The 13081-nt window shown below is 47.9% G+C and overlaps 5 protein-coding genes across 5 annotated transcripts; 2 read left to right on the top strand and 3 right to left on the bottom strand.

Annotated features, from left to right (window-relative positions):
* Positions 1–1876: 1876 nt before the first annotated feature.
* F9C07_3351 (putative DEAD/DEAH box helicase) lies at positions 1877–5758 on the bottom strand (the record flags this gene model as incomplete). The annotated part of the gene is made up of 2 exons (XM_041292545.2): positions 1877–2151; positions 2254–5758. The coding sequence occupies 2 exons, from the start codon at positions 5756–5758 to the stop codon at positions 1877–1879; spliced, it is 3780 nt and encodes a 1259-aa protein (XP_041145672.2).
* A 649-nt stretch (positions 5759–6407) lies between these two features.
* On the top strand, positions 6408–7310 carry F9C07_3353 (putative histidine triad nucleotide binding protein; the record flags this gene model as incomplete). Its single annotated transcript, XM_041292538.1, has 2 exons — positions 6408–6495; positions 6562–7310. 2 exons carry the CDS (start codon positions 6408–6410, stop codon positions 7308–7310), a joined length of 837 nt encoding a protein of 278 aa, XP_041145673.1.
* A 231-nt stretch (positions 7311–7541) lies between these two features.
* F9C07_3354 (putative translocon-associated protein, alpha subunit) lies at positions 7542–8460 on the bottom strand (the record flags this gene model as incomplete). Its single annotated transcript, XM_041292546.1, has 3 exons — positions 7542–7827; positions 7881–8311; positions 8389–8460. 3 exons carry the CDS (start codon positions 8458–8460, stop codon positions 7542–7544), a joined length of 789 nt encoding a protein of 262 aa, XP_041145674.1.
* Positions 8461–8806: 346 nt separating this feature from the next.
* F9C07_1495079 (uncharacterized protein) lies at positions 8807–11053 on the top strand. Its single transcript, XM_071508155.1, has 4 exons — positions 8807–9154; positions 9225–9368; positions 9437–9779; positions 9847–11053. Exons 1-4 carry the CDS (start codon positions 9080–9082, stop codon positions 10656–10658), a joined length of 1374 nt encoding a protein of 457 aa, XP_071366264.1. The 5' UTR covers positions 8807–9079; the 3' UTR covers positions 10659–11053.
* A 27-nt stretch (positions 11054–11080) lies between these two features.
* F9C07_3355 (telomere-binding alpha subunit central domain protein) lies at positions 11081–13077 on the bottom strand (the record flags this gene model as incomplete). The annotated part of the gene is made up of 3 exons (XM_071511094.1): positions 11081–11372; positions 11452–12755; positions 12808–13077. The coding sequence occupies 3 exons, from the start codon at positions 13075–13077 to the stop codon at positions 11081–11083; spliced, it is 1866 nt and encodes a 621-aa protein (XP_071366265.1).
* Positions 13078–13081: the final 4 nt, after the last annotated feature.

The raw sequence follows: 13081 nt of genomic DNA on the forward strand, positions 1-13081 counted from the left end.
ATTGGATCTCGTATTGAAGATGCTTGAATCTATCAAACCGACCGAGGAGAAGAAATCGATCATGAACGATGGCACTACACCTATCTGAGATATCTGAGTATCAAAAGTGTCAGTTTGTATGGAATACAGAGCTACGCAGCTCGCTTACTGATTACTACTACTTAAAAAGGCCATTTAGTGCAACCTCCGGAGTAATGAGAGCGCCTTTAAGAGCAGATCTCCAAACCGCCAGGAATATTGGGATACTACTAATTAATTCATCTGACGACATCTAAAGTGTGCAATGCCTAAGGTGTTGACGCTGCTTAGATGCGACAAGCCAATGCCGCCGCCTTCAAATTAGTCAGTGCTAAGCCAGTTCTGATTGATTCAGTAGTTCACAGTTATATAATAACTATATAATTAGACTAAGCAGACTAAGCAGATCAAGTAGACTAAAGCTTCAAGCATACTAAATACATCATATAGACCAAGCAGACCAGCCAAACTACACAGACCAGCTAAACTACATAGACCAACCCAGATTACGCAGACCAGATTCACCAGACAGTTAAATCTAATTAGCCAGACTGGGGACCAGACGGTTCAATCAGACTATGTACACCAAACAGACCAAGCAGTCTGTAGACTAAGTAGACTAAGCAGTCTCTTGTATGTACATAGTAATCTAGATATCTCCACAACCAGAGATAGTATAATATATAATCTACGTAGAAGATATGATTATGCAAGATATATGGTATATAAACCAGAAAAGTTTCAATAACTAATCGTTTAGTCAGTATTAAATATCACATTTACAGCTGTAGTTTTAATATTCTTAGTCTGTAGGCTGAGAACACAAGAAAGCAATTGTCGATAATCAATTATAGATTTATATAGCCATTCTTATACTATATCCTAAATTTTATATCTCTCTCTATCTCTGGTTGTGGAGGTTTTGAGTACCAAAATGGCCAATTTATACAGAGCTGCGTAGTCCGCTTGCACACACAGCTCGCTTGCCGATTACGTTAAGTGGCCCGATATTGTAGTGGTACGCTCAAAGGTCCCTAATTGGGGGTGGTCTATATAATTCTTGATATAGAGTTCTGGGCTGAGACAGAAGTAGCAGGTTCCTGATATACTGAGGTTCTTGGCTGCGTGGATCCTGGCCATGTCCCTCAAACAAGGTGCCCTTCGAGGACATTTTCAATCTGAACTTGGTAGAACGGCTGATTCTACTAAGGTGTTTCGCTGGTTAAGATTACTGCCTTTTCCTATAGCGTTAGGTCGAAGGTATTGCAACACCCGGTCTTCGACAGCCGTGTGAACCTTGATATTTCCACATAATCGAAAGCTTTCAAGCCCTCCTATATAAATTAATTTTTTCTTTCTTTCTTTCTTTCTTTCTTTCTTTTTCTTTTTCTTTTTCTTTTTTTTTTTTTTCTAAAAAAAAAAAAGTTGGCTCGTTGTCTAGATAGAATCCTCACTTATGTAGGAGCTGCTTACCAGTTCTGACTAGGCTAACTATGCCGATAAGGTCTCAGCAGGAGACAATGAGATGTTTAGTTAGGATATAGCCACACGCTCAGCTGAACTATCTATTTGAAGATTTTCAATATGAAGCACTTGTAACCTGTAGGATGACGTCTTACTATACCTAATTTTGACTAATCCGTAAGCTTGAGCCTTAACTGTCTACCTGAACTGCCTGTTTAGAACTGAGCTTTGCTTCTACTATTGCCACTACGCCAAGGGAGAAAAGTGCTTTTCTAAAGCTCATTTTAAACACATAAAGACATCTATATCTTGTTCTAAAGTAACTTTTCATCTAGACCTCACATCACAGGCGCAACTATCTATCCCAGTAGGTATAACCAAACCGGTCAAACCACTACTGATCCAATCCATTCAACTCAATCAATCTCTTCACAACCTCAATAACCCGGCCCGTAATATCATCCTTCCCCGCCCTGTCAATAGATAGAGAGGCGGGGTTATCAATCCGCGCTGCAATGATCTCATCTACCATCATACGTAAGCGAGAAACAAGGACACCGATTCTCGCCCACCCACGGAGCCGTAGCCAGCCATCGACGATAAGGCCACGGCCTGTTGTATCGAGATCTATGGATCCGCAGAACAGGAGAAGGGAATAGGCGTTGAACGCTGTGTCCGGTTGATTAGTAACGGTCAAGTCTCGCATGATTTCGCCAAGTATATGGTATAATGGAAGTGAACATAGAGCAGGAATAAATATAGAGAACTTACGAGTTAAATCACGAATGAAGACCTTGCTTGTCGCCATCTTAGTGAAGTAGCTTAGATACGCTGCCGAGCCGGGGTAGCTCTGGGCCGAGAACAGGAGGGAGCTGGGGTGGATGAAAACGCGGCCGTTTTCCTGGTTGAAGTATTTGATTGTCCTAGCGTCTGGGTCGACTTCAACGGTTCCTGTGACGGAGCTCATGAATTTCTTGTCTGGGAAGGAAATCTGCGCGATTTGGGGTTGGAAGGCGCCGGCGATTAGGGCTCGGAGGAGGCTTCGATTGCCTGCGTTGCGGTTCCAGCGCGGGTCGGCCGAGTCCGAAGAGTAGTCAACGGGGAGGAGGCCGGCGTCTTTGAGGGAGGTGAGGAGTTGGGCTTTATTGGAGGAGATGTCACGGAGGGTTTGGTGGGAGAGGAAGTTTGCGCTGCACCATGATTGTGTTTGCCAGTATCCTTGGGCTTTGACACGCTCTGACCATTGTTGGTAGGCTGTGAGGTCGGTGAGCAAGTCGCCATCTCCGCGGGAGAAGGATGCTTTGGCAGCATTTGCATCCTCGCGCTTGTCGCGGGGTGAGACGAAGGGGCTCTTCACTGTTAGAATTGCGGAGATGGTGATGCAGTGGTCTATGCAGTTGAATATGGAGCCGTAGACCATGAGTTTGGCGCATCGTAAGTCGGCGGGGATCATGGATAAGTATCGCCCAAGGGCTGTCAGTTTGTCATGGTCCAGGGCGCCCACACGGTGAAGGAAGCCCAAGGCTCCTTCAACGGCCACGCTTTCAGGAGGGGTGATGGTATTAGCCAGGAAAGTTGCGACGTCGTTGATGCCCTGCATAGACTTGACGGAGAGGCATAGTTGTTCTAATGGTACCCGGCGGATTTCAGGGTCCGGTCGTGGCGCCATCTTATTCTCTGCTTGCCGAGTGTAGAGCTTGTAGCATGCACCAGCCCTAACACGACCAGCACGTCCTCGTCGTTGCTTACAGGCGGCTTGCGATGCCCATACTTCTTGTAGTCGGACCATGTTATCCTTAGGGTCGTAACTCGTTTCCTTGACGCGGCCAGTATCGATAACCGCGACAACATCTTCAATTGTGATTGACGTCTCAGCCACATTGGTTGCTGCAATAACCTTTCTCTTTCCTTTCGGGGGACTCAAGAATACACGCCGTTGCTCAGCTGGCAGAAGGGATGCATGCAAAGGAAGTGGATGGACATTGGGAATCCTCTTCACGGCGTTCAGGCACCTTTCAATTTCCAAGGTACCGGGCAAGAAGATGAGAATGCCTCCCGGTTGATCTCCAAGCTGGGCGTCAACATACCGAACAGTAGACGTGATCAATTCGTAATTGATACCCATGCCCATGTTCCGAAGAATCTTGCCAAGTGACTCTTCTCCCTGAGGAGAAGAATCTTCCTCAAAGTCCCGCTCAGCCAACTCTGGTGAAAATCCTGTGTCACGGATGATGTCGTCCAGGTAAAAGTCAGACACAGGGAAAGTCCGCCCAGGGATGTTCACCAGTCCAACATTCTGGCGACCACCAAAGTAGTTGATGAAGATTTCCGCGTCAAGAGTTGCACTCATTAGTATGACCTTAATATCTTTGCGGTACCGAAGAACATCGCGTAGGAGAGCAAGCAGAAAATCGGTATCAAGACTCCGTTCATGAACTTCATCCACTACGATATGTGTGACATCTGCGAGAGAGCCTGCAACATTGCCATCCGCACCGCTTCCAGACTGTATACGGCGCAGTAAAACACCAGTAGTGACAAAAGTGATCTTTGTCGCCCCAGATTTGACCTTGGAGTCACCTCGGATGACGTATCCAACCTCATCTCCTACAGAGGTGCATCGCTCGTCGCTCACACGATCCGCAAGACCTAAAGCAGAGATCCTACGTGGCTGTGTACAGATAATGTTCGCAATGCCTCCGAGATCTCGCCTGATCATATCGTCCAATATGAACTGAACGGACTGGGTACTTTTACCGCTACCTGTCTCACCAGAGATGATGGTAACCTGATGTGAATTCACTGCACGTACGATAGCATCTTGAATGTTCCAAGCAGGAAGTGATTCTCGCTTTCGAGTCATATCCTGTTGAGCTGGCGTGGACTGCCTGGCCTGCCAGGCCTCCCGAACAGATATACTCTGAGGCGAGCCCGGTTGCCAGCTAATCTCCCTACTCTTCTTGCGAGATTGGCGCACAGGAAGTTCTAAGATACTTCCAGTAGTGGATGGCGTTGCGGCGACCGTTGCGATATCTCGCAACTTGCCAGGATTTTGCATAATTTCTGGAAGATGCATCTCTAACCAGTCAAGCACATTGTATACCATTGGCTCTCCCAAAAAGTTTTCCTCTGCATGCTTCACTGCTTGACGAATCGCGCTAAGCCGAATATAAGAAGGGATACCTTTCGCTTGAATCGAAATAATCGGCACTGAGGATGGATAATGATTTGAGGGTCTTTGGAATCGGAATGTAGTTGATTCTGGCAAGTCTGAGGACTCGCTCTTGATCTCACATACTTTGGGCGATACCTTAATATAGCGCTCCCCGAAGATAGCTTCGAGGGTCTCCTGTTCTTCGGCCCAGGAATCATCGCCTTCAGAAGATACAGCGCCTGCAGTAGAACTCGTTCCATACACTAATGTGTGTTGTAGCATTTCAGCAGTTGCAAGTTCATCACCTTGCTTGCTGTCCAGAGCCCGCGAGCAAAGGTCTGCAGAATAGCCGATGGTGGCCAGCCGCTTGATCTTCGCCTCTCTTGCAAGATCATCACTCGCTAGACTCACGCCAGCAGAGTATGACTCTGGTAGACACCAAGATGGAAGATCATCCTCTGGAACATAGATCAGAAGCCATTCGAGCACCTCTTCTCTGTCTTTGCATGCAGAAGTCGCCTCGTCTACATGGCTGCGCCGGAAGCCCAAGCGAGTGAACTCCTCAATGATGGAGTTACGCTCGGATTCCGGGATCTTCACATTATAAGGATTCCAAATCGCATGCTGCTGTAAGAGGGTCTCAATTTCTCTGCGCACTTTACTCCCCAGGTCCACTTTCGGAGCGTTCGACCAGATCCTTTTCCCTCTATTATCACCGCTAGACCCCAAGCCCAACTCAACCGCTGGTTGATCCTTCGCCTTAGCCTGGTTCTTTTCTCGCTCTTTCCGTTTTTTCTCCAAATCGGCCGCGGCACTTTCCCGCTCTTGCTTAGCCAAAAATGGGTCTGCTTCGTACATCCACCCTTTACCTTCTTTGGTGTCGGCAGTCTTAATATCAGCGAAATCCTCTTTCCAAAGCTTCTTATAGGTCGGCGGAAGCATCATGTGAATGTTCCTCATGTTACAGACCCGATACAGAGCATACACAGCAGCAAAGTGACGAGCTTCCAGTGCCGTAGGTTGCGCAGCCAAGTGCTTGTGTGACGGAGGTGGCTTCATAGGGGGAAGGGTAGTTGCTTCGCGAGTCTTAGGGTCGACACGTTTCAAGATAACCGCTGACATATAACCTTCTTGTGTTTTTGTCTAGTGTGCAGTATGAACCATTAGCCAAAAGCTGAGCTAAACTTGCGCCGTGTGGCGACATGTTATTTAAGAACATCCTATCCGTCCATTGCTCACCATTGTATACTCAGGCTTCTCCCACTTCTGCTTCTGACAATGCTCCGAGAGCATATTCACCGGTAGTTTACCGGTCCATGACGCGCCACCGATGACCTGCTTCACAGAAGGTTTCTTCTGCTCATCCGGTGGAGGCTGCGCTTTCTTTGCTGCTTCAGCCGCCGTTTTCTCTGCGGCGGCTTTGGCTTGCTTGGTGCCCGGTTTGGGACCTCCTCCACGGGCGTCAGCTTTCTTCTTAGGGCCCATTCTGCCACGGTTATTTGCTATCTTAAAGGAGACGCCCGTGGAGCAATCGCACCTTTCGATAGAGAAAAGGAGTGGTGTGAATTGCTGTTAAAGCGGAAGTTGGTTGTCCCGCACCAGGGCCGCTTTTTTTGGACCGTAGGGCTGCGGGGAAGTCGCCGCGGATCGCCTTCTGGTTCAGCTTCGCTTCCTCCGCAGTCACTTGCTACTCCGAACACAACCATGACAACCTGACTACATCTGACGGCCAAACGGGCCCTATATCTTAATCGCAATATCTACACCAACTATGGCAGATGACTCACCAAATCTAGAAGACCAAGCTGCGGCAGCTGCGACCGTCGCGGCAGAATCAAAGTCGGGGAAAAGAGACGCCTGTATGTACGCACTCGTCATGCATGCAAAGTCCTTGTCTACTAAAAGAAAAAGGCTAATTTCAATAGTCGCTGAGCTCCTCACCCCTAAACCCAAGCACGCAAAGTACGCAAAAGACGGCCCTTCCAAAGATACGTCAAATAAGAGAGCCATCGGTGGCCCGCGCGACGGCCTAGGCGCCTATATCGCAAAACCGGAATCTTTCCCTTCCAGTATCGTTGTGTATCACAACGATGACTTCGTCGCAATTCACGATCTTTTCCCAAAGTCAACGCTCCATCTACTTCTACTTCCGCGGGATTCGTCCAAAACCCGTCTCCACCCTTTCGAGGCCTTCGAAGATCCAGAGTTCCTGAAAAAAGTGAAAGAAGAGACAAAGAAACTTCGATCTTTAGCCGCGGCTGAGCTTAGACGGAGATATGGGAAAAGCTCCGCTCAGGATAAAGCGAGGCAAGAGGCGCTTAGTGCAGATCCTCCTCCGGATGAACTGCCACAGGGACGAAACTGGGAACAAGAGATCATGTGCGGGATCCATGCGCATCCATCTATGAATCATCTACATATTCATGTTATCTCGGTGGACAGGTACAGCGACCGGCTGAAACACAAAAAGCATTACAATAGTTTTTCCACGCCGTTCTTCGTTCCTATCGATGATTTTCCCCTGGCGCAAAACGATGTCAGGCGACATCCTACTAGCGAGGGCTATTTGCGGCGAGATTACACATGCTGGCGTTGTGGGAGGGACTTTGGAAACAGATTTTCTGAGTTGAAGATACATTTAGAGAAGGAGTTCGACGAGTGGAAGCGCCTGTAAGCGGAGCTTCTAGAAGCTAGAATTACTAATTTCAATTGTCGTGAATAAATATACACGCCCCAATCTGCGATGGCAGTGGCTTGCGACCAATCACATTTTCAGCGATCTTTGGTCCCAAGCTTGTTGGTAAACTCTCACAAGAATATTGGTGTAATAACCATACAAGGTCCAAAATAAACGAGGCCCCACTCTTCCCTCTATATTTCCACAAAAGCGCTGCCGCTGACTCCTTTAAGCACGGCTCTTGGATCGGGTGTTACCCTTCACCTTCCGGGCCTCAGGGCGGTTAATGTGGTGGGCGGGAATCCAGTCAGCATTGTAGGTGGTCGCCGATGAGACTGCTGGGCTGCTGGGTTCGACGGTCTCGGCCTTCTTCGCAGCACCAGAAGTCTTCTTGGTGTACTCAGCACCCTTTCCGCTCTTGCGCTTCTGAGGGAAGTACGGAGCAACCCAGACAGTGTAGAAGAAGTAGACAACACCGGAGAAGCAGGCCAGGAGGAAGAAATACAGGAAAAGACTAGAATGAATAGTTAGCGATTGGTTGCGAATGCGTCAAGCAGCCCATCTTACATCTGGGGGTCGAAGAAGCTAGTTTCGGGCTCCACAACACTGACGGTGCCATTGTAGGCGTAGACTGTGTAGAATCTGCCCTCATTGTCGGAGATTATGGAAGCAAGGCTAAGTCTGAGGTCCTGGGGATGCATCTCGGTGGTAATCTGGTAGCTCAGGGTCTCCGTCTCGCCAGCGGGAATTTCCACACTGTATCCAGTTGCAGTCAAGTTCCGCACGATCACGCTGTTCTCCTCATCTAGGGTGGACAAGGTGCCACCGATGAAGTTCACCTTCACGGGGGCAGGCTCATCATTGGTGAAAGCGACAAGCGCCTGGGTTGGGTAACCGTTAACAATCTTGACACCGAAGATCTCGGAAGCAGGGAAAGTAGCCTGCGCCGTCAGAGCGAGCTTGGGAGCCACGGTCTCTTCTGCCTTTTCAGCAGCATCCTATCCATGAAGGTGAATGTGTTAGCGACGCAATTGGTATCAATAGGTGATAGTATTTTGAAACAATGGCAACATACTGCCGCGAGACTGCCACCGATCAAGGCTTGGACAGAGAGCAAAGCCAATGACAGGAAACTGAAACGAGCCATTCTGACCGGTCCGAGGGTCCAATGTGGAGAAGAAGAGGGAAAGGAGAAAGAGAAACGTTCCGAAAAGAAATGAAGACAAAGAAAAAAGGGAAGGGGGGGAAGGAAGGCAAAGAGAGTGTGGCAATGGGAGTAGTAGATCGTGGACAAGGACAGAAGTGTTTGCTCCACGTAGGCGTTTAGTTTGTCTTTTCCTTAGTCAGGCAGGTCACGACTTCCCCATACGAAATCGGGCGGTTGGAGCCGCTGACTCAGCCTACCCGCTGCATTCTGACTGGTGGTCCTTTTGCCGCTGCCTCAGTTCCTAAGGTTAGCAACAGAGAAAAATAATCCCCCGAAATTTATGCTGCTGCACTTCCAACTGGACTGTAAAAAGAGATTGAGTCTCTTCCACTTGGTGAATGTAAATTTGGGTTGTGAAGGCAGTGTCGCGCGTAACGATTCACTTTTGCTTACCCCTCCTCTATCTCTTATAAAAATAGAAAACATATATTCTCTCTCCCCTTTTCCTCCAGCCTCATCGACTTTCCCAATTTCCTCTTCTAAATCCGTCTCCGCAATTAACTTACTTTGACTTTCCCATCTCCACATCCATACCGAGCTATAACCAACAAAACCCATCATGACTGCCCAAGCTTATCTCGAACGATATAAACAGTTGACTTCAATAGAAGACATAAAAAACAATCTGATTGAGGTAGCCTCCCCAATCATGGCGCTTATCCCGGTTCTCTACCTAATCTTTAACCTTCTTCCTCGGCCACTAGGAACTGCTGCAACGTGTGACGGAGCTTGAGGATGCATATCAACAAGAGCGGTTGGACCATGAACGCGAGACGCGCTTTAATCGGGACATTCAGCTCCATGAAATGGAGTTAATGGATCAGATATCAAGAATTAAGACTATTATGGTGAGGGCTGATAACGATAGCGCGCTCTATCTACCACTGAGCTGACGATAGCGGCGCTTGCACGGTAGGATCGGGAACCCTTCATAGTTGTGCTACTCGATGGTGGTGGAATCATTTTTAAAGACGAATATTTGCAGCAGGGAGAACAAGGTGGGCACGATGCGGCGAAGAAGCTCTATTCGGCCTTACAGGACTACGTCTCCGGCAACTTCCCGACTATCAACTCCCCTAGGGTAATAACAAAGATGTATGTCAACGTGAAGGGATTAAGCGACCTTTGCGTTCGTGGCGGTGTCACGACCGAGCCTTCCTTGATCGAAGATTTTGTCCGGGGCTTCAATGCTAGTTATCCTCTCTTTGATTTGGTCGATATCGGTGCTGGGAAAGAGAGCGCTCATGATAAGATTGGAGGTATGTCAAGTGAGACTTTTGTCTGTTGGGTGGCAGATACTGATCGTTGCTCTCCTCGCTTCTCCAGAAGCTTTCAGACTAAATTTATACAACTGTCATTGCCACCAGATATTCCTGGGCTGCTCGCAGGATGGCGCTTATGCTCAAATTTTGGAAGACACACTGGCCGATAGAGACCTCATAGGCCGAGTTTCTCTGATTGAGGGCCTCCCATTTGCAAGCGACCTGGACTTAATAAAAGCATCGTACAGAGTTACTAAGTTCTCGGATCTTTTCCGAGATACGAAGATATCTGTATGGGCACCTTGGAAGGCTGCGGTGGCCAGCAAACCCCGCGCCCTCCTCACCCCGTCGCCCGTCCAGCATGTAACTCTCTCTCGAACGTCGACCAATACCACGACAACCAGTAACAGCGTACCTACATCTTCCTCGTCCACGACTACACCTAACTCCGGGGAGTTTCAAGTTGTGCGATCAAAATCATCTGTCCCACCACCCCCCAAAATCGTGGAACGAAACAAGTACGGCCAGCGTGTAGACCGGCTTGACTTTAAGACCATCCCTCGGGATGAGGTAAACCGCATTAAAAAACTGAAACTGTGCAATTTTTACTATTTGCAAGGCGAATGCCCTAATGACAACTGTCATCACGATCATTCGCGGAAATTGACCAAGACCGAATATCAAGTTCTGACAGCCATCGCCCGTATGACTCCGTGTCGCTATGGGCTGGAGTGCGATGATCCTGAATGTATGTATGGACATCGCTGCCCTCAGAGTGAACCCGGTAAGAAAGATTGTTATTGGGGTTCAAGCTGTCGATTCGACATTTCGGCGCACGGAATCGACACTAATATCGTCAAAGTGACTAAAGTCTAGTAGCTTCACGCCTCAATCAAGCTGTAAAACTGAAAATCGCAGCTTGGGCCCACCCGCTTAGCGCCGACAGAGATGCTGTTGGGCAGATATCATCATTAAAACTCTCCTTCTCATACTCGTTATTCCTACGGGGACTTAGGTTTCGGCGTTCTATTCTGATTAGTCTCCCTGCATCTAAGCCTGTTTCTGCTTTATAAAGGATGATTTCGGGGTTGATATGTATACACACACCTTTTCGCCGCTCAAGCTGAGCGGGTTGTATTTACTCGTGAATGAGTTTTACTGCGTCATGCAGTTACACCAGGGAAGATAATGTCATCTTCTGATAGATTTAAGTTGACAGTGAAGCTTATCATCAAGAACCTTCATGATATCCAATCTGGAGTCAACGCGGAGGGGTATTAAATTACACAAATGCCGACTCATGAATCAATAGTCGTCTGAAATATACCGAATCGCCTTTCCCAACCGAAGCAGTCCTCGCGGCTGCACCCAGACGTATCGTAAGATATTGCATCCGCATCTGAGAGGTGGGAACACCTGACACCATACTCCTGTATACAACATGTGAATGGCCTTGAGGATGCGCGGTCCAGCTTTAAAGGACCTTGACCACTTTCCTCTGTTATTGTTTTCTTCCGTTCTTCGAGATCACCCCAAAGAATGAAAAGCCGCTCCCGTAGAATCGCCAACTGTTCTGGATCTTTGCGCAAGCTGGTTGGCGATAACAAAATCAGCAAAGTGATACTAAGCGAAAAGAGGAAGATGAGGGAAGGAGGGTTAGAGGACTCACTCGGTTGCACTCATTTTCAACAAGAACTCTGCGTTGGCATCAGACACAAAAAGTTTGATCTGTTCTTTTGGCTGCCCAGGCGGAGGGGGTAATGCATCCTCAATGAGGAGACAAAAGCGCCATTCCCATCGAGTGACACCATCGTCTTCTGCGTCTTGGTATATCCTGCTGCCCGAGTGATTCTCCTTAGGCTGTTGAGGGACTGCAAAATCTTTTATGTTTGGAGGGAAGAAATCGACCACACGAACAGTAGTTTTGTAACACAGATTTTGAAATGGAAGACGATACTCGACACCGTCATGGGACTCAAACTCGTGGAATTCACTTGTAACGATGTCTTCGATCCTCCGTCCACGGACACCTTCATAACTGGCTTTGACTACAATCGTGTCTCGATCAGTTATCTGTCCATCAACCCTTAGTGCGGCAGCCTTACCATGTTCATTAGGCCTGTTGCGTTCTTTCAATTGTCGAGTTGCCTCGCTTTCTTCTTTCATGCCCTCCAGCCTTTTCTTATTGCGGGCTTTTAGGCCCTTTGTTGGCTTAGCATCTTCTTCAGCCTTCCGCTTTCCAGTGTTGATTCCTCTATAGTAATCATTCTTCCGACGTAGAAGCTCTTTGGCATAATCATTCTTCTCAGGATCCACCAAGTGCACGTTATTGTAACGCGCGCTGTGCATGCTAGCCTCGATCGTTAGATTGTGCCGATTTGCCTTGATATGAACATATTTTAAACTTATAATGTCGTTATCTTTAATATTTTCTCGAGCAAAGCTCGCATGTGGCTCCCATAGTGTTACGGGCAGGGACATTTGGCCGGGTGGACCAGCCCACTTCTTCCTGCTCCGATAGAACGAATCACCGTCATCATCTACAGATGGATGATCCTGCAGCTTCTTATTTGTAGTATAGTCGCTCAAGTACAATAGTGCCTTCTCGCTGTTCTGGGGATACAACTTGATTACTTCACCGATCAGGTCCACAAGCATACCCTCTCGGATATCCTTTATAGCGGTAAGCTTTCTTTGCGTCCGAGCATCCTGTGGCGAGCACGAAACTTGAGTTGTGAAGGACTGGGGAGCTGTAACTTGTAGAGCAGAAGAATTTCGGAACTCTGAGAGCCCAGAGATACTTTCCAGTAGACTCTGGCATCGTCTCTTCTCTAAATAGGACGGCTCAAAGGGGGTTGGACCACAAATAGGTGCATTAGCACACAATGGATCCGGGTCAAAGCGGAAGATAGCCCATGGTACATTCGCTCTGTCCCCTGCAATTCCGAGTGGCTTGCCGTTGTAGTTTCTAATCTGTGTTTAATCTGTCAGTGTATACCAGGATATCAAAGGTTGGGCAACATACCCAGATGTTCCGCAGTAGAACTACGTCGCCCTCTTGCACAGGAGGCAGTTGAGACTCATTAGCTTTAAAATACTTGACTTTCAGTCCATCCCATACATGACCATTCTTCAGATTATCTGACTTCAAAGTGAAAGTTATACAAAGCGAGTTCGCCGTCTTGAACACGCCTTGGAAAACATCGACAACCACCCCAATTACGTTTACGTTTCCCTGTGATCGAAGAGCAGCTGGGATATCAATCACGGTAGAAGATGATGAATTGTTCGCCATGCCA

Source organism: Aspergillus flavus, chromosome 4 (assembly GCF_009017415.1).
Source record: "Aspergillus flavus chromosome 4, complete sequence".
Lineage (NCBI taxonomy): Eukaryota > Fungi > Ascomycota > Eurotiomycetes > Eurotiales > Aspergillaceae > Aspergillus > Aspergillus flavus.

What these genes read in the sequence shown, in the direction of transcription:
- F9C07_1495079 (XM_071508155.1), top strand. Translation starts at nt 9,080, where the DNA reads ATGACTGCCCAAGCTTATCTCGAACGATATAAACAGTTGACTTCAATA. An exon ending in TAAAAAACAATCTGATTGAG is followed by an intron (nt 9,155 to 9,224) that starts GTAGCCTCCCCA and finishes CTCGGCCACTAG; the next exon opens with GAACTGCTGCAACGTGTGAC. An exon ending in CAAGAATTAAGACTATTATG is followed by an intron (nt 9,369 to 9,436) that starts GTGAGGGCTGAT and finishes CTTGCACGGTAG; the next exon opens with GATCGGGAACCCTTCATAGT.